The following is a 21,762-nucleotide window of genomic DNA, read 5'->3' as shown; positions in this document are numbered from 1 at the left end:
TGAACAAAAGTTACGAGGCCTTTAATCTACATCAGAGTCCGTTTCAGAGGGATCTAAATTCGATTTGTTAATATATAATGCGATTCGGATTCTTTTGTTGGACAGTTTTATTCAACTTCGTTTGAATTACGTATTGATTGTTTCGAATTGAGATTGAAAATTAGCTTGAAGTACGGTGTAATAATATCATTCGATAGTTTTTAATGGAACTAACAAAAATTCGTTAAATCAACGGAAGTTTTCTGAGCGGTGTTTTTTTCTATCAAATCTAGAAATTGACGATCGCAGCTTTCATCGCAGAAAAAAAAAAAAAACCGATCCGAAAACCGAACAATGAGTCGAGAATCTTGGTTTCGACTCTCGGACTAAAACGTGATACATAACGTTATTTGTTTAACCCAGTGCAACGCTAATGTTTGTTAACAAATATTTGTCTTACACGTGTGGGCGGTTGGTTCATACCTGTGTTCAATAATATTGTACTCAAGTTTTGTAATCGTTTTGTAAAAATAAGTTTTTCGTTATTCCAACAATATTCAAACAGTTTCTTTAACGATACCTGTTTTAACTCAATTTTTCCAGTTACTGTAACAAATGAAATTTTTCTTGGCGTGGCCATTTATCATACTCACGCGCACACTTGCAGTTATTTTTCAGCGAGAAATGGAAAAATTAACGATCGAGATAAGCCAAGTTGGTGAACATGCGTGTTGCACACTCGTTGTTATACAGAGTTTATTGTTATACGACCGCATTGCGTTTTGCAATACGAGTTGTTGTTGAAACTCGCGTATCATGCGTAATATTACGATGCGGTTGTGGGTCGGGCGATATGGGCGGTGGCAGTTTAAATATTGATCAGGTGTTCCACGTTTCGAGTTAGTTTTAAATTTGTTCGGAACAATCGTGCTTGCGGATAATTATTTGCATATTCCTCGCTGCACAAATTCGAGTAATATTCCGTTATCAACAAATTACTACACCGCTCTCTAACGTCACGGTGATTAAACCGGATGTGCCGGAATGGAATTCATCAATTTTAATACTTCGTTGCCTATACGTACTAGGGTGGTTCTTATCGACATATATAAACAAAAAAAATATGGCTAAATTTCCGAATTTTTCCGACAACTCGTAATACGCTTTCCCAAAAAATCAAGAAAAGATGAATGCATTCGAAATTAAAAACAAACAAACAGTTTGTTACTTTAAAACTGTACGTCCAAAAAAAAAAAAAAAACGCGCCCTTTAGCTATTTTGTAGGAAACTTAATTTTGTACGAAAAAGATCTGTTGTAAAATTTTCGTAAACCTGTTATTTGTTATATCTAAAACAGTTTTCATTTTTCGTCAACAATGCGATGAATATCAGATTTACCAAAATTTTACGAGTAAATCTTCCTTTTTTTTTTTTCTTCTTTTGCCGGAGCACTAAATTTCTTACCCAGTAGCCAGAAGAATTTTTTATTACGATACTTGGTTTTAAAATGACCGACAGTTTTGTTGAGAAAAAAAAATTTTAAACGCATACATTTATTCCATATAAAAATTCGACTGCTTGGCGAGACGTGTCAGAGTTATCGGAAAAATTCGGGCAGTTGGCCAGATTTTTTTTCTCTATATATCGCTTGTTTCGGGGGGGGGTGAGCGTAAAGAAATTCCGACATGACCAAAATGAGAAGCACCCTGATACGTGTAACGCACAGCTGATTTAACTTCGGAGTAAAATAAGCGACGTTCCTGCGTCACGTCGGCTGTCCTGGAGGCGAAGTGAATCAGACAGCGAAGAATATAATATGCGAATTGAAATTGGAGAGATCAAGGGCACGGATCATCCCCTTGACTTGACTCGACTGACGAGACGGGGGAAAAAAAGAAAATGGCGTGCTTTCGGGCAGAAATTATAAATATTCGAATTTTCGCACGATCCAATTACGGCAAATTATGCGGTATCCATTTTCCAGCCAGGTTTTTTTTTTTTTTCGTCGTGGGAAAAAATGAGGGTTCATCCATCGTCGGAGCGAGATAAAAAATTCGTTTGATAAGTGACCCTAGTGTCACTTATAAGTGAAGCTTCGCTGTTTGATCTTTGCGTTTCGTGCAATTCTGAGCCTGTCTTTATCCGTGTCTTCTCATCGTCATATTCTCACCGATCAAATGACGCACATCTGCATTTCGGCTTATTTGGTTATTGTAAGAATCGGAATAATTTCCAGGTCTTCGCTTCTCGCCTGACTTTTGTTTCGTGGGCTGAATTGACAGCGGATTCGTCGGGAATTCAGGCTTTCATTTACACTGAGGATGATTCACGGCTACTGGAAAGATAATTCATTCGGACGACAAACGTACCCATGAGTCAATTCTCGTTTCAAGATTTAAACTGTGCTTAACGAGTGACGAAATCCTGTGAAACGACGTTCATCGCGGGATGTAAATTGTAACGAGGTTGATGTTGGTTAACGTTATCGTAAACGAAATGTTTGGGGAACAATCACTGTTATCTTAATTTTACAATGAATTTTTAACAACTATTTTTTCGAAATGCATTGCACTGAGAGAAAAATTTGCGCGTATAGTTGAAAATCTGTATAGTTTGAATATTATAGTCGGGAAGATAATTTTTATAGTAGAATTCACCCAAATTATCGTTTGGCGCACTGTAAACACAACATCAATTTTACCGTACACTTATATGTATATTATATTCGTACAGTGCGGTGAGCTCTGTTCTGTAGTCTTCGATAATATAGAGTATGGTTAAATTAACTAATTTATAACCAACTATTTACGGCTAAGTACTTGGACCACCCGAGATGATTCCTGCAACTTTTGTCATAGTTGAATGCACCGTACATAGTTTGACTCGGCTTAAATACGGTTAACGCTAATACAGTAATTATTCAGACAAGATCGTACGAACATAGTTTCAACAACTGAACATGCACCGTTGAAAATATTTGAAAATCTGCGCCACATTTACAGCAAAAAATTGTAGTTGAATTACAAATTTTGTGTTGTAAAGCGAATTACTAAGCATTCTCAATAAATGTGCATTAGAATTTTGTCATTTTGCTTAACTTAGTTGGAAACACGCGAAAGGGTGTTTTGAATTTACTTCATTGCTCAACTCGTATGGTAAAATTTAACAAATTGCAATCTAAAATTTCCAAATTACAAATCGAGTTACGATAAGTTTGGCACGTTTACCGCACTAGTGTTTTAATATGATCAGGTCTTCGTTATTGTACCGTTAACCATAAAACGTTTGTCAGATGTAACCATAAATTCATAGTTCGGAACAACGTAATGCAATAAGTTCTATTAACTATAAATTCGTATCGTCCCCTGAGCGCACTATTTTTTTGTGAGTGCGATTGCGTTTTGTTTTATTACGATTTACTGAACTTCAGGCAACTCCAAAATCCCGAAATAACTTTTTTTTTCGCAGCACGAATCGTTACGATAACGTTACTAACCTCGATACGATAACATGTCGGCGGTATTGAAATTGATTGAAATTAGCCAGTATCGACTATCATGCGCAGTTATTTTTATCGTCAATTCGGGAATTCAACATCAAACGATGTTAGATACACTTGACGTTACAAATCTATTACACACGAGGGATTAATCACTGTTGTAATCTGGTTTACACGCGTTACTGTAATCGCACGTATTCTTTGCAATATTTTGCATTCCTTGTAAACTTTTGTGTTCTTTGTAATATTTTTTTTTATTCTTTACAATCCTTTGTATTTTCTGTTATCTTCTTGCAATCTCTGTGCAATCTCAGGTAATTCTTGCAATGTCTGTAATTTTCCTGCAATCCTTTGCAATCCTTGAAACCTTTGTAATTTCTTTGTAATCTGCGAAGTCTGTAATCATTTGTAATTTTCCTGCAATCCTTTGCAATCCTTGAAACCTTTGTAATTTCTTTGTAATCTGCGAAGTCTGTAATCATTTGTAATTTTCCTGCAATCCTTTGCAATCCTTGAAACCTTTGTAATTTCTTTGTAATCTGCGAAATCTGTAATCATTTGTAATTTTCTTGCAATCCTTTGCACCCCTTGAAACCTTTGTAATTTCTTTGTAATCCCGTAATTGCCGCAATATTTTGCGATCGTTGCACTTTTTGTAATTATTTGTAATCCGTACAATGTGCGTAACCGTTTGCAATCCCGTTGTAATCCTTCTGTTAATCCCCGTACCTCTTTGTAATTTTTGCACATCTCTCATTGCAATTTCTGTAGTCGTTTGTAAACGCTTGTAACGTTTTGTAATCCTGCTGTAACGTTTGTAACTTTCCCGCAATCTTGGCAACTTTTTTTTTTCAAGATTCGCGATATTATTTCTCGGCTTTCTTCCCGCTAAGAAATTCCTACAGCTGAAAATCAATGCGCGTGCGAATAAAGTAACACAGAGGGGAGGAATTTTTTCAATTTCTGTTTCTGGGTTTCTCTTTTCTCGTTTATATCGCGAGATTGCCGCCGTTGATAGATAAAGGGCGAAAACACTCATCATATTCACCCTCGGGATAAAAAAAAAAAAAAAAAAACGCGGCATTTGTGCCCAACAATTGGATTTTTTCTTTTTTCCTTTTCTTTTTCCTTTGCATTATCATGCAAACGTGCGTGTGTATCTGATTATACAAATTTTTGCAATTTGCGTAGGCCGTGTAGCGTGTTGTTCGAAACGACCACACATTCCGGTACCTGGTTTTTCCACTTATTCATGTGAATTCAAAGTTGTGTGAACAATGCATTCCGAGCTCTTCGCGTACATATTAATACACAACGTTTAGATTCAACGTTTCAGCCTTTATTTCTCGTATAATGCAGGCATTCCACCGACTGCAAGCGGATGTGATGCGTGTTGAAGAATCATCTTGAGACGGCTCGAGGTCGTTGCTTTGATTCTCTTCGAATTAATTATCGATAACGGACTAACTTAGACCACAAATTTTATGCTTTTTACCGCATACTTACTTACAGCTATCGTGGTCGATCATTTTTCTTGTAGATTTGCCACGTATTGCTTGGAATTTTTAACCACGTAACAACGTTCGTCAAATCGATAACTGATACATTTTTTTATACTTCGAAATCATCGTTCTCTAATAACGATCAAAACCACTGACATTGTTTTCACACAACGAAAAAGTTTTCTTCGTCTTATCGGTGCGCGGAAAACAAAATGGTTTAGTAACGTCCAAGAAAAGGTTTCGCACCACAAACTCATAGATTTTGTTGCGATTGCGAAATCAGATCCGCGCAGTGAAATCATTTTGTAAAGATTGAGAAATGATTGTTTTATTGTTGTAACTGAAAAAATTATCGTTTGATTGTAATTTACGCTGCACGAATTAAGCGCCGCATCAAACAAGGACGAAGAAATATGCGATTGCGAATCGACTGGCTGATTCAATTGTATCGGATCACGAATGATTTAGTTCTGCCGATTATACTTGACCGATGCCTGGAACTCCTCCTAATAACTGCTAATCTTACTTCTCTCGCGTGAACGGATTTTCAACGCGTCACAGAAAGTATTTTGCCACTTCATCAAAAAATTTTGTAGACTTGCGATGTAACGTATTATTCGATGGCGTTAATCGATTAATAGCTCTCGTGATTTACTAAATTTGTCCAATCTTTATCCACCGAATAGATTTAGCGAACCGTACGAAGCGATTCAGTCGAATCCACCAGAGGGTATTCAATATTTTTTTAATACCACGAAAAAAGTATCATTTCATCGATTCTGCCATTCACGACGTACGACTACAAATTGACTTCTTTTTCAAAAAGAAAAAAAAAAGCAACCACTTTTCTCTGAACGTAACGTATTGTAGCATAGATGGATTCCATTCCACGGTTTCAATATTTCTGGTATTTCATAGCTTGTTCCGCTTCACGGTTTGCCTTGTTTTTGGTACGAGTTACAAAGTAATATATCTTTCTTGCAACAAGGTCGCGATGATCAGAGAAATCAGCAATCGATATCCTGGCTCTAAAATTGCCGTTATTTTTCCATCCGTCATGGATCAGCTTTTAAGTTTTCTCGAGTGCTTCGAAGCTATGATTTTTTAAACCGCGATCGGGTGCTTATCCAAATCCTGATTCATCGTCGTCCCTGGAATAAAGCTCAGCTTTCAATATTGCAACCGGGATTATTTACACGTTACTTTTACCAGTCTTTTCTTTTCGTTTCTTGCAATTCGATATCAATTCGCGTTGCTCATGGATGGATACTCGTTCGATTCCCACGGGAGTAATGACTCGAGTGTAGGAAGTGAATCGAGGCCAGACTCCGACGATCGATACCCACCGGTAGATCATCACTATCGATCACACGAAACGAGCAGTATTTTTACCCTTCGGCGATATCACAAACCGTCGAATTGGTGAAAGCAAATATCGATTTCTTATTTTATTTTATTTTCTTTTTCTCTCTTATAGATCGAGTAACAGCTAGGTTATAAATCATTCCGCGAATTAAGATCGTTTAACGTACAAGCAGTCGCAGGTATTTGGAAAAAAAAATTGATCCCCGTGCACTTTAAATAACGTGTCAAAGAATTTAGTCAAATACAAACATTGACTTGTTATAATGAACAAATAATGAGTAATTAATATCTATACGGTACATGAAAATTGCCTTAGAATTTATTTGAATTATCGAGTAATCTTCGTGTGCGTACAATTTATCGGCGTTACCAACTACTCGTGATGTTTATTCAGGCGTACGTATATTAGGCTCAAGTATGACTGACTCCTGTTCTTCGCATCATCCCGGATCTTCTATTTACTACATCACATCTAGGGATATCTGCGAATAAAAAATGATCAAGTCCACAACGACGGAATGTCTGTGACACGACGGACGTTGAAGTACATATTTGCATAGACGAGGTTAGGCTCTTGGCTCTGGTCACACCCATCTGGTAAATCCAGGTTTTTCACAAGTGTGAAACGTCGAGAAAACAAGTGAGAGAGTGAGAGCGAGAGAGATATACATATACGTCTTATCAACCGTACGTAAATTAAAAATCAAAAAAATTACACCGAATGACTTTTCATTTAGAGTCAATCTCCCATTTAACTCGAAATCTGGTTGGTATCCTGTTCTTGATTCTAAAAATCTTACGCAAAAGTGATTTCTGTACTTTCATTTACTGTGTATTAGAGTGAAACTCGAGAGTAAATACAAACAGGGAAACAGAAAATTAAAAGCGGAAGCGTGTTCAGGGAGGTATCAAATAGAGGAAGAAGAGGTTTCATATGGCACAAAGAATAAACACGGAATGTTAAATAAATTTCACAAAGAAATTTGCTTGTTTAATTTCGTAAGAAATATTGTTTAGTTCGTTGTAATAAAACGGTGATTTTTTTCATTATTGTTATGCTTTCTTTTTTACGGTTAAACCTTGCGTTTTGCAAGAACAATGTACGTAATGGAGGGAAATGGAAGTCATTTTTGGATTCGGTACACTCGAAAACATGACATTCAGCAAAAACGTCCCGTACTGAGAGAAATATTTATTTCCGGTTACCGGTCAGTCCTTAACTATTTTCCTTTTTTACCACAATCGACAACATATACTTCTAGGTAGATAATGAAAATTAGTTTTCTAGCTGTTACCGGAAAGTCTAGTATCCGTAGCTATTCTTTCTCATTACGATCGCTGTTGCTAGATTTTCTTGCAACCGTTGCGAAAATTTAACGCTCGTGCAAGAATAAATTGACGTTAAAGCCTTGTTTAACTAAAAAAGTCGAGTAAACCTCACAAACTGATTTCGCGTTGCAATAACCAAAAAAGGATCGACGATAGCGCAAAATGTTTACGCTCACCTCGTTTTTCGTAATTCCAACAGTATTCAAACAGTTTTTTTTAACGATACCTGTTTTGCTCAATTTTTCTAGTTACTGTATTGCAACAAATGAAATCTTTCTCAGTGCATGCAGGTGAAAAAAAATTGTAATTTTTTTTTCACCGACCTGTGTAATCAGACAAACCGTTTTGAATTCCAGATATCAAGTACAGCTACGTGGTCGATCAGCAGCCGATTGGGAGGCTGCTGTTTCGTCAGTTCTGCCAGAACAAGAAGCCATCCTACCACCGTTACAATCTGTTCTTGGACGAGATCGAGAAGTACGAGATAGAGATGGACGAGAATCGATCGGAGGTCGGAAAAGAGCTGTTCGAGCACTACCTGAAGCACGAGGCTTCGGACGTCGTGGACGTGCTGAACGACGCGCTTATAACCCAATGCGAGGAGCGTCTGAGTCTTGGGAACAGGGAGCTCTTCGACGAGATATCCCAGAAAGTGAAGGACTTCCTTGCCGGGGAACCGTTCTCCGCGTTCCTGACTAGCTTCTACTTCTACCGGTACCTTCAATGGAAGTGGCTCGAGAGCCAGCCGGTCACCTACAAGACCTTCCGCATGTACCGAGTCCTGGGTAAGGGTGGTTTCGGCGAGGTCTGCGCCTGCCAGGTTAGAGCCACGGGGAAGATGTACGCCTGCAAGAAACTCGAGAAGAAGCGTATCAAGAAACGGAAGGGCGAGGCGATGGTACTTGTCGAGAAGAACATACTCCAGAAGATAAACTCCAAGTTCGTTGTGTCTCTGGCCTACGCCTACGCGACCAAGGACGCCCTCTGCCTCGTCCTGACCATCATGAACGGCGGTGACTTGAAGTTTCACATATACAACATGGGCGGCGATCCGGGCTTCGACGTGAACCGGGCCAGGTTCTACGCCGCGGAAGTCGTCTGCGGTCTCGACCACCTTCACCTTCAAGGCATCGTTTACCGCGACTGCAAGCCCGAGAATATACTCCTCGACGATCACGGACACGTAAGGATTTCCGACCTTGGACTAGCGGTCGAGATCATGGAGGGTGACATGGTCAAGGGTAGAGTCGGAACCGTCGGCTACATGGCTCCCGAGGTCATCGACAACGAGAAGTACACCTATTCGCCGGACTGGTTCAGCTTCGGGTGCCTTTTGTACGAGATGATCGAAGGCCAGGCACCGTTCAGGGCCCGGAAGGAGAAGGTGAAACGCGAGGAGGTCGACCGCAGGGTCAAGGAGGACCAGGAGAAGTACTCGCACAAGTTTACGGAGGAGGCGAAAAGCCTCTGTCAGCAGTTGCTTAAAAAGAATCCCAAGTCAAGGCTCGGCTCGAAATGCGGAAGGCATGGATCCAAGGAGGTCAAACTTCACAGCTTCTTCCAGTGTCTGAATTGGAAGAGGGTTGAAGCTGGGATGTGGGAACCGCCTTTCGTGCCTGACGTGAGTACATCCTTTTACGAAACGGGATAAGGGTCCTTTTCTTTTCCCAACCTAGTTTGCTTGCAATCGAGTCCATCCTGGTATAACCACTTTCGTGGAAATCCCTGGAAAGTCACGGAAATTTTAGAAATGTCTTAAATAACTGTCAACGAAAGTACCAGAGGTGTGTACTTCAACGATTTTTTCATTCTGCGACGAGGTGTTTATCACTCGTGAAATTTGACGCACCCTTGAAATCTTCTGTAATCTTTGAAATCTTCTGAAATTTTATGAAATCTCTTGATAATATCTTCAGAAATATTTTGAAATCTCTTGACAATATCTTCAGAAAAACTTTGAAATCGCTGAGATCTCTTGCAGTTCTTTGAAATTTGATTGAAGTCTGTTTAAATCTTTGAAATTTTTGAAATCTCTGAAATTTTATTTATTTTTTTTTTTTATTAATCTTGAAATCCCATATAGTCTCTTGTAATCTCTTGAAATCCCTTCAAATCTCTGAAATCTTTTGAAGTCTTTTGAAATCATCTGAAATCTCTCGCAATCCTTTGAAATTTGTTGAAGTCTGTTGAAATCTTTGAAGTCTGAAATTTTTTTTGTTTTTTTTTTTTTTAACCTTTTGAAATCCCGTGTAGTCTCTTACGATCTTTTGAAATCCTTTCATATCTCTAAAATCTTTTGAAGTTTTTGTAATCTTGAAACAAGGTGTACATCAAATCGATGTGCAATCAACCCCTCGTTCTGCGATATGTTTTACAGTATCGAAAAATACAGTGTGCTTATATTTTTTTACGTGCCAAATACGACGCGCGAAGGGTAAAAATCACCTATAAAGTTTAGCACCAAAAATCGAAGATTTTTCTACAATGATGCAACTTTTTTCTACAATCCGAATTCAGCATCAACGAACGATAATGTCTGCAGTTTTTTTATCCTCCGAGAAGGAAATTTTATAGTTGGTTTTTACTCGCAAAAACAGTCAAATTGGTACGTATGAAAATATGCGCTGAATTTTATTTGATCTACTGAAACACGTCGGAGTCTAGAGAAAATCCACAAATCACGTTTCTCGTTTAGTATAGAAATCAGTGTTGAACAACGACTCTTCTCGACGTATTTAAAAATTTACCCAATCGGTAATGACACCTTGCAGCCGCATGCCGTTTACGCTAAGGACGTTCTGGACATCGAGCAATTCTCCACTGTCAAGGGTGTCAACTTGGACGCAACCGACGACACTTTTTACAGCAAATTTAACACCGGGAGTGTCTCGATTCCGTGGCAGAATGAGGTAAGAAATACATTTAGTTACGGTCGTAAGAAATAAAATATCAGAACTAATAAAGATGTCGTTATATATCGTTCCGCATTATTCAAGGTTTCGCATCGCGTAGAAAACTTCATCAAACATTTTTAGGAAACTCTTTTCAAGAAATGTATTTCTTCTCTGAGAAAATTTTTTTATCCGAAATTCATGGGTTTTACAAACTTTTTATAACGTTACGCAGAGTTTTTCCGTAGATTTCGTGCAACTCGACGGGTTTTTATGGATTCCATCGAGACCTCATGAATTTCAACCGACTTCAAAGAGTTGTGCGTTACAGTACATTGCACGTGTATTCGACAGGCATCATTTTGCAGACCCTAAATTTTTCACGAGTCGACGTCAAAAGAATAACTCAAGTGTTCGCTATTTGTATAATCCGAGTGTTTTATCAAAAATCGTTACGTCAACTTTTCAAAGCATCCCTCTACGAGAACGTAAAATAATATGCATTGTCGTCAATTTTTTTCTTTTTTTTTTCTTTTTTTTCTTTGTTGTTGTACAGTCCACATTTCAGAGTCTCGAAAGTAATAAAAATTTCTTGATTAATGCATGTGATGTCGGAGTAAAAATAGTAATATAAAAATTGTTTAAAATTCGAACTGTCAGTAACAGTGATAAGAAATCTATCAATCAATACTCTTTGGGTAACTTTGCACACTTCTTGAGTACCTTGTATTTCTCATTGACCGTGTTGTTCTTCCGAGCCACGAAAGCAGAGTGAGATATTATTTTCATACGATCCAAACTGAGTTTTATCGAGAGTTAAAATACCCATTCGCAAAACAAATTCCTCGAACACTGTGCGGGGTTTAAAAATCTTCGAAGATCGAGATTTATAGTAATCTTATATTTGCAATACCGTGGAACATCTGCGAAACTCAAGTGGTTACAAGTACTTTATCGATGCCTGTAGGCGATTTACTACGGACGTCATCTCGCGTAAGAAGTCATTATGACTATGCGTATATATATATGTAAAAAATAAAAAAAAAAAAATAAAAAACCACGAAACTAAAACCAGTTGTGAACACGTAGTAATCAAGAAATTTGAAAGTTGAAGTATGGAGTCAAGTAAATGTTTATATGGAGTGAAAAAAAAAAAATTATTGCAGCGCGTATAACCGGGAGAATTGACCTCCCATCTAATCATAATCTCAAAACCACAGGCAGCGAGAAAAATAAGCGTATTGACGTCAACGGAAACTGAATTTTATCGCAATCTTAACACGGGAAACGTGAGCGCGTAGTTTTTAAAAAGATTTCTTAAAACGATTCGTGTTACCGCGAACGAAATTATACGCATGGTAATGAATAGATTCTTTTTTTTTTCTCTATGTGACTCCATTGTCGCCTGAGGTCCTTTTGTAGAGTTTCAATCCGTACCGCAATTCAGAACCAGATGTCTCTTCGCATCGGGTTTGCTTATTGTACGTACAATAAGAGACAGAAGTTGCGCGTTACAATAAGTAGAGGCTGTATAAAGCTCTAGCTCCGGTGTTTGTGACGTGACGTAGCATTGATTCTTTACTTTTCACCTAACTGCGATACATCCCCATTGTACGAACATATAAATCGACCGATTGTTCCACTCGGTGTGGCGATGCTGCAGTCTTCACGTCAATACCAATTTCCGTATCCTTTCTTTTCGCAGATGATAGAGACCGAATGCTTCAAGGAGTTGAACGTTCTAGGACCAGACAACACCCCGACTCCGGATCTCCTGATCAATCATTCGCCACCTAGCAACGAGAACAGAGGATGCTTTCCGTTTCGAAGAAAGGTAGGGAACCGAATCATTCGAGTCCCGCCAGTCTCTTCACGTTACAGAAAGGAAATGTTTTTACTGGAAAATGTCCTCATGTTGGCGCCATTTTATCACCACATAACCTAAGTTTTTTTGTTTTAATGGAAACGGATGGTAATTTTTGAGGTTTCACATTACTCATGTCTATTAAACATAATCAATAGTTTATCCGTTCTACCATCCACGTACGAAAAAACACTGTCAACGGTCACCGGTCAACCTGGTTGCATTAGTTCAATTTTTTCCCACCAGATGACGCATTGCAAATTTATAATCGTATTACTCGCCTTGTCCACTTTTGCCACTTTTCCTCTCGCATACCGATTTTCAATAGCGAATAGATATCTATGCAGATTGTATGGGTTCGGGTTCTGGAATTCAGAAGACGCCATCTGGTGGCTGTGAAATATGTCACAATAATTGGGTCGTATTTAATTATAAAAGCAGTTTTTTATCGTACATTTTATGCCACACACATTCAATGCAACAAAATAAAAGTCCGTTAGCTTGCACGGTATTTTCTGTGCCTTGATACGCGTGAGATTCAACTAAAAGAATCAGCTGACTAATTACTTCCGACGCCATTTTGTCCCAACGACGACCGTGTGATCATGCTAGATAATTATATTGTTATCTTGAATGTTTTTCCGTTGTACAAAACCTCAGAGCGGATGTAACAAAGATTATGAGAATAGGTGTTTGCATGTCGCAAAAACTGTTTACATTTCTCGCTCTCTAATATCATTCGGTAGATCTCTTGATTACCGACTCTTGATTGGCACTTTATAGCTGTGTATTCTGGACAAATATCCCCTCGATTGTCGAGACTAAGGGTGTTGCTTGTATATTTCAGAAGAAGCAAAGCGCCAGGACCCGTGAAATACCCGTCTCCGAGTGTTATCTTCTCGAGCTATCGCAGAACCAGATCTCGGAGATGCCGGCCAGCTGATCCCGGATGAATTCGGGATTATTGGAAACATCGACACCGTCGGCTCGCCGGCACCCGCGTTGCTGCCTCTAACTATATTAGGCGGGGAAATAGTAAGTCTCGGACCCGGCGCGGCGCGGCGCGGCGCCCTGTTGCAAGTCGAAATAACAGCACTATTGGTAAAGTGCACGCTGGGTAATCCATACATCATACCAACTACGAAGACGGTTCCACGTCTCGACGGACACCGATATCAAGACCATACGCGACGTTGCCAAAAGGACACTTCGAACAACAAGGAACGATGCCAGGCGCCAATGGAACAGAAAAAAAACAAACAACTACCGTTGTCTTTGGTACAAAACATCCTCAGGCCGGATTGAGCCGGGCTTGTAGAGTTCACTGACATTAATTTACTTTAATTAACGGTAAAACAAATGAATAATCGCAAGAGGAAACAAATGAGTGATGACAAAGACCGATAGAGCAGCTCTCAAATTATCTTGTCAAAAAAAAAAAAGGGAATTACGTGACGAATAATATTTTTCTATTGTACAATATATTTCTCTCCATTTTTTTTTTTTTTTTTTTACCATCAAAAGACGCCATCTGGTAGCAGGAAGCTTATTACTTCTAATAGGTCTGTATTTGATTGTGAAAGTTATTTTTTAACCGGTATTATTCCCTTTATCAACTTAATGTAACAAAAGAAAAGTGTAATCATTTGCACGGAGATTTTTAATGCCCGTTTGTATTCGTACTATTGACCTAAAACCATCAGCTGATGAGCCAGTTGCGGCGCCATATTGCTTTAGCCACACCCATCATTTTTTGGGATTCCAGATTTGAGAGCGTTATTTCTGTGCTTGGAATATCACGAACGATATTCATTGTTGCGCCACTGTCTTTCAGATATTTGCACCAACAACTCTTCCCTCTCTCTAACTTCCCATTTTTCAAATAACCGTTACCTCGCGGTTGAAAGAAGACTGCGAAAACCGCGATCTCGGATTCTTTCGAAGTCCAGATAAAAACTTACTATGCAAATGAATGATGATCATCGCCTGAACCACGGCATTTAACGGCCCTACGAATCAAGCCAATCAATTAAAAACAGAACGTATTTTCGCACATTCACCTCGTTAATATGGATAAATTCTGACGTCGGAATGCCATTTAATGTGATCAAGTATCCAGCTGTAATAATCGCACTTATATATAATATATTTGTTCGTATAAAAATTGAAGGTCTGAAAAACTCAAATTAGTCATTTAAGGCTTTCTTCACGAGAGACAATTAGATAATAAGTTTAGAATAGCGTTAATTTTGAAACGTAAATATTGTTATTTCTCAGGCCATTTGCGGATACTGAAGAGTCGCATGCCGATGCGTTTCTGCCGGTCGAACGACTTTTGGAACTGACCAATTGCTGAATTTCATCTCCAACAGTAGTAAACGAGAATTATAAACACCGAGTGATTCGTTCAAAATAATACAAGGTGATAATCTCGTAGCTGCAGTTTCAGCGAAAGTTAGAATCTTGAAAAAGAGCGATCAGTTTTTCAATCTCTGTAACTTTCGTCTTCGATGGACAGTTTTCACAGTTAAATATCTAATCTGGGTTTCACGTTGCAGACGAAACTTTGATCCGTTCGAAAGTTGAATTAGAAAAACTACGAATCGTGGTCAGTTCCCAAAAGCGGCTTTTTCGACAGAGGCAAAACCGAGTCTTGTGCGTACGCTGAGAATTATAATTATAAAGACATAGCTCTCTTAAGTTAAATGGTCAATAAATTGCAATAGCCTTTAAGATTTAATACCAACGGTACTACCAAAACAGTTTTGAATCTCATACCTTTTTCTATTACGTGACTTTCTCAAGTTATTTTACCGTTGTGTTATTACAGAAAGTAGTTTAATGCACACTTTAAGATTACTTCATCATTGAAAATTAGCAACGTCAACATTGGATTCATCAAACGCATTCTATTATGTAAAAAAAAAAGCCAAAGCACCATTCAAAATGCCATTTTGGCTTTCACACCGAACAGTCGGACCTCAAAGATCGTACAATCTGAAGTTTACCGCTTTTTTACGGTGAATTGTTGTAGCTATTATCTTATTTCGCATATGGTTGCCCAAAAATTGCTACTGTAATGAAAACTTGAACTGTTCGATATCAGAGATGAAAAACAATTTCATAATCCATTTTATTATGCCTGGGAACTTTGCAATAGAAGTCTTGAGTTATATTAATGAAAACCTATACAGGGGAAATAAGCAAGAGGCATAAGATGTTTAATGTTTAATTTGTTTTTTTTTTTTTTTTTCCCCTTCCAATCGGTAACGGAGTCGTAAAAAAATCATTAAAATTCAATCAAAATAACGAGTGATTTGTGAACTTGAAGTGCAGTTTAATCTTCGAGAATTTTTTGAATTGTTTCAATGTACAAATTAATGACGAAAGAAATTTATTATTTATTCGAAACTAATGACTAGCGCATCCTCTAGGATTTGATATAAATATGACAGATATTTTTATTATTATTTATGATTAATTAAAGCATCAGTTTGACTATTGCCTACTGATAGTGTACATTGCTGGCAATTTTTTTTTTTTTTTTTTTATTTTCTACTGCAAATTTAGTTTTTCCTCGCGGCTTACCTGCCAGGTATATGAAATATAGACCGAAATATGCCAAACTATTATTATTATTATTGTTGTTATTGTTATTATTATTATTATTATTATCATCATTATAATTATACAATATGCATTAGTCGAAAATATAAATTCTAAAAATTTACATCGAATGCCAAAAAATTTAGGAAAATTGTGAATATTTCGTAAATAAAGAAACTCACGAAGGAACATTCAAAGCATTTGAGAATGTGTGTCGCGTACACGAGAAAACTGAACGACATTTCATTTAACGTACCTTAAAATATTGGCGTGCGTACAAGAAGGGATCTACTTCGAAGTATCCTATAGTACCTCATTAAAGAATTGTATTATACGACAGTGATGAATCGAATTGTATGAAAAGAAGGATATGTCTTACAAGGTGATTAGGGTTAGAATGCATTCTTGATCTTGAATATTATAATATACGTTATAGATATTTTTTTTTCCCCCCTGTTTACTGTAGTTTCTTCTACCGGCCTCCTATACTATTGAGATACTCCGCGCACAAGGTTTAACTGTGTATTAGTGATATAAATTATATACATACATATATATACATATAAAAAAAAATACACTCACGCACTTACCACTCACAAACACAAAATAATTTAATTTTATTCGATTAATTTAACTGTTAAGCTCGAATCGAATAACTGTGTACATCTGTCTCGAGACACGGACGATGATTTTATAAAATTGACGTGTTTACTCAAAACAGAAGAAGAATTAATGAAAAGTAACGTGAAACGTTGCGAAATGAAAAAGCGTACGGTGCAATTTTTTTTTATTATTGTTGTTTTTATTATTATTTTCTTTCTTTCGATTTTTTTTTTTCTCATATCATTCAATTTTATTTCTGTTGAAATTATTTAAAAAAAAAAAAAAACACGTGTGTATATTTTTATCAATCGTTAATATTAATAAGTACTACGTACGCGCTGATTGTTTTTGCCCATTTTGATTGAGGATTTACTTTACTTTTTTTAATACGAGAAGGACGAGAGTGCGTGCATGCTTCGTATTATGCGACTCGTAAAAAATCGCTTAGGATCTTACATTAGACGTGTGTGTTTTGTGAAATCCACAAAAACCCCATATAGGAAGAAAGAATCGTTGCTAATGGATATATGAAAATTGTGAAACCCGAGTTCTATCGGTAATGTTAAAATTGTAAATAACGAGCATGATGAATTAGTGTTTGACGTGAGAAGTACGAGTTAAAATAAAACTTATAAAAAAAAAAAAAATACGAAGAAAAGAAAAAGAAAAAAAAATATGGAAACAATAATAATCATAATAATCAATAATAAAATAAAAACAATTTACGATTAACCGAACGTGTGTCTCTTGCTCAAATTCTATGATTTATACTTTTGAATGAATTTAAATTTAACAATTTAATATTGATTGCGAAGGATAAAAAAATAATATCACAGGAATCTCCGTAAAAATATTCAAAACTTCGTGTCACAACGTTTTTTTATTTTTTTATTCTCTGTTTCGCGGGTTATTAATTTTTCGAATATTTACAATTTTGTCAGAACGTTATTAACGGATTATACGTTTATATACATACACATACATTTGCAAGGGTATATATACATATATATATTTATCTGATCAATTACTCACGGGTCAACCAAATATCATTCCACTTCCGTGTCTGTCTGTCCGCCTGTCTGTTTTTTTTTTTTTTTTTTTTGTCCGTTTTGCCTGTCCATGTGTGAATCTTTGGTATAATAGACTTTAGGCGCAGTGTTGTTTTTATTTGTATGTTATTATAAAATTAGGAAAATCATGCTCGTTGAAATATTCAGCGGGAATTTAGTGCGGGTCATTGTATAATTGTACGCGAAAGATAACGAACAATCGACGTGGAAAAAAAAAGAAAGAAAAATTTTGGTAAATCAAAGAAACAGATGGAAAAAAAAAGCAAACGAATGAATAACAATTTTACTGTACATACATATAATAAGCGAAGAGAGTAGAGATTTGAAATAGGTAACATTATGAATTGAAGAGTCTTTAAAATTACTAAAAATAATAATAATAATAATAATAATAAAACACATGTGAAACGACACGCGATATTGAATTTATTACGTAGATATTTATTTCTGATTATAATTAATTGTATCTAACATTAAAAGACAAGCTTTCAAAACACCAACGTGCACGAAAATCGTGTTTAATTTTAGCTGGTAATAGAAAATTGTCTGAGTAAGAAATTTGAGGGTGGAATAGAAAATTGAACGAGAAGAGGGGTTGAATAATAAAACTACGGGATGGTTGAAATGAACGGCAAATTTTTATAAATTTTCTCTGCTTACCGTCTATATACTCAATCCGTTATATCTGTCATTTATTTATTACGTTCCCGCACCCTTGGATTTCTAGTAACTATTATTTTGTCATCGATTTCTTCTTTTCACACGATTGTTGACTCTCATAGGTGTAAACATGTTTCATATACATATACATATATCTCTCTATATTATAAAAATATCTCGCGTCAGGAATCCAGCCCTTCCTTCCACCACCCGTCCTTCCCTTCACTGTCGCCACATTTACACCTATGCAGATTCAACCCTTTGTCCTACTCTCCACGCCACTCGATATATGGCCGCAAAGAATTCGAGGCTGAATTTCGGGGTAAAAATGCTCGAAGATTCGATATTTATCGCATTCACTTCGTAGAGTCTGTACGATGTTTCTTGATTTTGAAACGGGGGGTCTTTGACTCGATTCAACTTCGAAGCTTGTGTGAAATTGTCAAAGGGTGCGGACAAAAATCAGGGTCCCTGAGACGATTCGACGACCAGCGGACAACGAACCGTCGAATCGTATAAAACTCGACAAAGCCTGATATTTCCTCGAATAACGTTGTCGCGTTCAGGATTTTTATTTTCTCCGCAAAAAAATTGGATCGACAACGTTACTTCTGCCGTTGATAGCAATCCTTTCACGTTTACGTGCGAGCAAAGTGGGACTTGCGATTCGAGTAACCAACGCGATAGCTGATGAATTGCAACGTTATACATACACGTACGTATATCTCTCTATATTATAAATATATCTCGCGTCAGGAATCCAGCCCTTTCTTCCACCACCCGTCCCTCCCTTCACTATCGCCACATTTACACCTATGCAGATTCAACTTTTTATCCCAAGTTTATGCCCTTGTGACTACGAAGGTTCAACCCTTTACCCTACGTATATACCGTAACACCTATGAAGACTTGACCCTTCACCTTCTGTATATACATCCATCTAGGAACCAGGGATTCAACATTATACAAGGGGCGAAGCCCCCCCAGTATATTTGTATCTAACTGTAATGCAGAGAAAATTTTAATCACAATTTGCCGTTATTCGTGGTTTGTCATATTCTAAAAAAAAAAAAAAAGAAAAACATTTTGTTCCTTACGTCGATAAAACCAAATAATTTTCATATAGTTACTGCGTCGTGTGCGTAGCGAGTTTCGTGTAAATAATTATACATACCTACGTATGTACACATATGTACGATATATCAGGGCTAAAGAAAAACAAAACAAAACAAAAAAAAAAAATAAAAAAATGTCCAAATTCTTTTCATTTATTATATTCATTAATTTTCAAGCGAATGAATGAAAATTCTTTCTTTGCACTTGAGTACATGTTGATTGAATTGTTGTTCCCAGCTTTCACACGGCCTCTCAAATATACGAACGAACGCATAATTAAAGACGTCGACCTGATCAGAAGTAATTAAAACATTACGTACGGAGGAAATAAAAGACATTGATGCTAACTATTTTTTCTCAACGATTACCGGTGTCAAAAGCAGTTGAACCTATTTCGCAATGATTATCAAAAACCTGATATACGTGAATACGTGTAATATCGGTATGTAAGCGTACACGTGTGTGTATCAACTACACGTAGATATGTAATATAGAATTCTAGGTCATATCACAATGTCGGTGGATATATATTATTAATATACATAAATAACGCATTAAGTGCAATGATTTGTATGCGGAGTGACGGTGAACCGAATTATTCCGGTAAATACCGCCCTTTTACTCATGTCAGTGTACCTATCCAATGAATGAACCATGTTTGAAAACTACAACTCGGCGCCAAATTGATTATCCTTTCATTTACTCCTCGGCAGCGATGGACGCTAACTTGAAAATAATCGACGCGTCGATCAATCGAGTCCAATAAAAAAATCTCACACGACTCGGTTAAATCGGTTAAAATTAATCGATTAATAGATGATTTCGTATTTTTTTTTTTTTTTTCAGACTGTGCATCCGAAACCAATTTTTTTTTTTTAATCTCAGGGTGTAGTTTAGGTTTACTCTGCTTTTTTAGTTAAACAAGGCTTTAACGTCAATTTATTCTTGCGCGGGCGTTAAATTTTCGCAACGGTTGCAAGAAAATCTAGCAACAGTGATCGTAATGAGAAAGAATAGTAACTGATACTAGAGTTTCCGGTAACGGCTGGAAAACTAATTTTCATTTTTTACCTGGACCTATATTTTCCGATCGTGGTAAAAAACGAAAATAATTAAGGACCGAGCGGTAACCGGAAATAAAAATTTATCTCAGTGTATAAAACAGGTACTTAATAAGTAAGACAATGATAATAACTTATGCTTTAATCATATAATCAAGTAAAAAACAAAAACCGATTGCGATGAAAAATAATCGATTATACTCGATTAATAATCATTCTTACTTCTCGGCTTATCGTATTTCCATGTCGCGAAGAAACCACCATGAAAGTTTAAATGTGAGTATATATCTATAATAGATACGTAATAAAATTGTGAGAAAATAATCGTAGACCAAACAAACATCTTATCTATTTTCATAATATCGAGCAAATCTGATCTACTCCAAATAATTCTTCTTTCGGAACTGTGTTAAGATTGAATGTATGACGAAACACGTGTCGAGCCACGTTGTTCAAATACGTTGTCACTTCTAAAAGTGAGTTTCGAATATCAATCGGATATTACAATTTCACCGATGGAAGTTACAATCAGGCCTTAAATAATTATTCTGACTCGGTATTGATTGCAGAATATCTCGAATCTCAACGAACGTTGTTTGAATATTAAAACAAATCCTCAACACCTTTAATTATGGACATGGTAATAAAAAGACGAGAAAATTGCTTGAAATACCGTCACAAGTTTTATTGTTCAGATCCTAAGCTGTTTCGTACCGCATAAACACTGAAATAGTATACAATATTCATTTTGATACATACCGCATTTAGACACTTATTTACAATGTTCATTTGAACACGTACACAGTAATCAAAATATCTGCTCAAATGAAAAGTAAATTAATTAATCGTACTCATATAAAATGCTGCATCTATTTTTTTTCTCTCTCTCTCTCTTTTTTTCTCTACTTCATTTATAGTCAGTCAATGTCTTATTGTCACATTTGTGTTAATCAAAGGGTATACATAATTATCATTATCTAATTAAAAATAGGTATCGTTATAATATTTCCCCAACGATTTGCAGATTTTATACAAAATTCGTTGGCATATAATATAATGGTAAAAAATTACATCGATTGTTGTTCGTCAATTTACCGAAATATTATAACTTCATTTCAATAAGTTAAACCGATATCCCGATACTGGAAACACACGTTATTATACTACAAACGTAAGTAAGAATTTTTTCAAATTCAAAAACTCACCACTTCTTACCG

At 36.6% G+C, this 21,762-nt stretch overlaps 1 protein-coding gene across 7 annotated transcripts in view; it reads left to right on the top strand.

Moving 5' to 3' along the window:
* The window catches only part of LOC107221771 (G protein-coupled receptor kinase 2), a 35,237-nt gene extending 15,085 nt beyond the window's left edge, over positions 1 to 20,152 (top strand). For 5 of the 7 annotated variants that reach the window (XM_046744769.1, XM_046744765.1, XM_046744770.1 and 2 more), the window contains 4 exons: positions 8,031 to 9,295; positions 10,446 to 10,583; positions 12,271 to 12,399; positions 13,277 to 20,152. In XM_046744769.1, the coding sequence (XP_046600725.1) occupies positions 8,031 to 9,295; positions 10,446 to 10,583; positions 12,271 to 12,399; positions 13,277 to 13,372 (1,628 nt within the window). In that variant the 3' untranslated portion in view covers positions 13,373 to 20,152. Of the gene's footprint in view, positions 1 to 8,030; positions 9,296 to 10,369; positions 10,584 to 12,270; positions 12,400 to 13,276 lie in introns of those variants that run through there. The other 2 variants (XM_046744772.1, XM_046744771.1) reach the window with 2 other exon arrangements.
* The last annotated feature ends 1,610 nt before the right edge of the window (positions 20,153 to 21,762 follow it).

Source organism: Neodiprion lecontei, chromosome 7 (genome assembly GCF_021901455.1).
Source record: "Neodiprion lecontei isolate iyNeoLeco1 chromosome 7, iyNeoLeco1.1, whole genome shotgun sequence".
NCBI lineage: Eukaryota > Metazoa > Arthropoda > Insecta > Hymenoptera > Diprionidae > Neodiprion > Neodiprion lecontei.
Note: the sequence above shows the minus strand (reverse complement) of the source record. Positions and strands in the feature narration are given on the sequence as shown.